Genomic DNA, 2,244 nt, shown 5'->3' with positions numbered 1-2,244 from the left:
TTTCATTCTGATTAATCAAAAATAACACCTATAAAATTTTAGAAATAATAGACTAACATTTTGTTATTTTGCGCAATTAGCAAATCTTTAAAAACAACTAAAATTACATATACATATATAATATATATAAATATTAAGAAGAACAAAATGATTGCTTATAAATGTAAGAATACCATTTATGGATTTAAAAAAGGTAATATATATATATATGTATGCGTATATACTGTGGTCGTTTAAAAACAGAAATATAATTGCATGTTGTGTTTTGATTGTTTATTTTTTTTTTTTTTTTGATTTATTTATTTTTATTTGTTTTTACTTGTTTTTACTAGTTTTTATTTGTTTTTATTAGTTTTTATTTGTTTTTATCTGTTTTTATATGATTTTGCTTTTTTTTAATATATTTTTTACAGAATATGAATTGTTGAACCCGTGTAAGTATACAGTAAAATATAAATCGCATTTTGTAGATAAACTACATATATATGATTCGAATGGTGATACTTCCAAAGATGAAGGGATATGGTATAACAACAGAACAAACCACTTGGAAGATTGTTTTAAAGGTATTGAACGCATTTTTTTTTTTTTTTTTATAAAAATTTTGGGGTTTACGATGAGTCAGATGTTAGTTGTTGTATTTAAAAATATATCTTACGTTAATTTTAAAAATGGTACAAATAATACTTTAGATAATACAGTTAAGGATAGAAGTAGTGTTAAACACAAAATTTATTTTAGTTTCTTTATTGTACTTTTAAATGGTACGCGAATGGATTATAGCATGATTGGAATGTTTATCTATGAATATTATTGTAGCAACGGAGATTATTGTAGCAACGGTAATTATAGTAACAGTGGAGATTATGGCAACAGTGGAGATTATGGTAACAGTGGAGATTATGGTAACAGTGGAGATTATGGTAACAGTGGAGATTATGGTAACAGTGGAGATAATAATGACAACAATGGAGATTATGGTAACAGTGGAGATAATAATGACAACAATGGAGATAATGAAAGTAGTGACGATGATGAGAACAGTGACGATGATGAAAACAGTGACGATGATGAGAACAGTGACGATGATGAAAACAGTGACGATGATGAGAACAGTGACGATGATGAAAACAGTGACAATAATAAAAATAGATACAATAAAAATGCCACTATTAAGGTAAATAGTAAAGGAAGCAGTAACGGGGAAAATGGCAGTACGCAACATGTGTTTAGTCAAAAATATAGTATCGCTGAAATAAGTAAAAATGATTATAATATAAATGACAATTATAGTAATGATACGACAAACACTAACAGTACGATAACTACGAACTGTACTTGCAATAGTACAAACAATACTTTATGCGAACGTAACGACAAAATAAATGCAAACTTTATAAAAGAGAGTGTACTTGGACATAATAATACTAATGATGCTAAGAATGACACTAATAATGACACTAATAATGATACTAATAATGACACTAATAATGATACTAATAATGATACTAATAATGATACTAATAATGATACTAATAATGATACTAATAATGACATATCTTTAAATAATATTAGTATCGTGGAAAATAACAAATCAGAGTTTAGAATGAATAAAAATGAAATTACAAATGATATTAAAACTGATATTAAAGCTGATATTAAAAATGAAATTAAAATTGAAAAAAGATATAACACGCGAGGATGCACTAATAAGTTAATAGGGCATATGAATAAACCGAATAATGACGATAATGATATTTATAGTAAATATAATATTTATGATTTTTATTTCACTAAACGTCCTTACAGTAGTAATCTAAATGAAGAAAACAATATAACTACTAAGAAACCTAGGAATAGTCATAAGATTAATGAAAAATCACAAAAATTAAATAATACCAACAAGAATAATAAGCAGAACGAGAATAGTGATATCGATAAGAAAAATATTGACATGAATTCTGATGAAAATAGTGATATCATTAACAGTGATAATAAATCAAACAATAATAGTGAGCATAGTAGTACTGTAAATAGTAGAGTAAGGAGAGGAATGAAAAACAATATGAAAAAGAGAGGGCGTAAAAGGGGAAGTAAAAAAGTAAATAAAAGAGCACGTAATAGTGTGAGTAATACCCGTAATAAAAAAATTGTAAATAAAATTAAAAATAAAACTATGGTTGATATTGTGAGTGAAATTGAGAGTAACAGTGTAAGTAAAAGCGTAAATGCCAGTGTAAGTAA

At 25.9% G+C, this 2,244-nt stretch overlaps 1 protein-coding gene across 1 annotated transcript; it reads left to right on the top strand.

The window, feature by feature from the left end:
* Positions 1-52: 52 nt before the first annotated feature.
* LOC113220916 (probable serine/threonine-protein kinase clkA) lies at positions 53-2,240 on the top strand (the record flags this gene model as incomplete). Its single annotated transcript, XM_026450263.1, has 2 exons — positions 53-193; positions 414-2,240. Coding segments are annotated over exons 1-2 (1,873 nt in total), but the record flags the coding sequence as incomplete, so codon positions are not given.
* Between the last annotated feature and the right edge of the window lie 4 nt (positions 2,241-2,244).

This window comes from Piliocolobus tephrosceles, unplaced genomic scaffold (genome assembly GCF_002776525.5).
Source record: "Piliocolobus tephrosceles isolate RC106 unplaced genomic scaffold, ASM277652v3 unscaffolded_16402, whole genome shotgun sequence".
NCBI lineage: Eukaryota > Metazoa > Chordata > Mammalia > Primates > Cercopithecidae > Piliocolobus > Piliocolobus tephrosceles.
The sequence above is the reverse complement of the archived record's forward strand: the minus strand, read 5'-3'. Positions and strand labels throughout refer to the sequence as shown.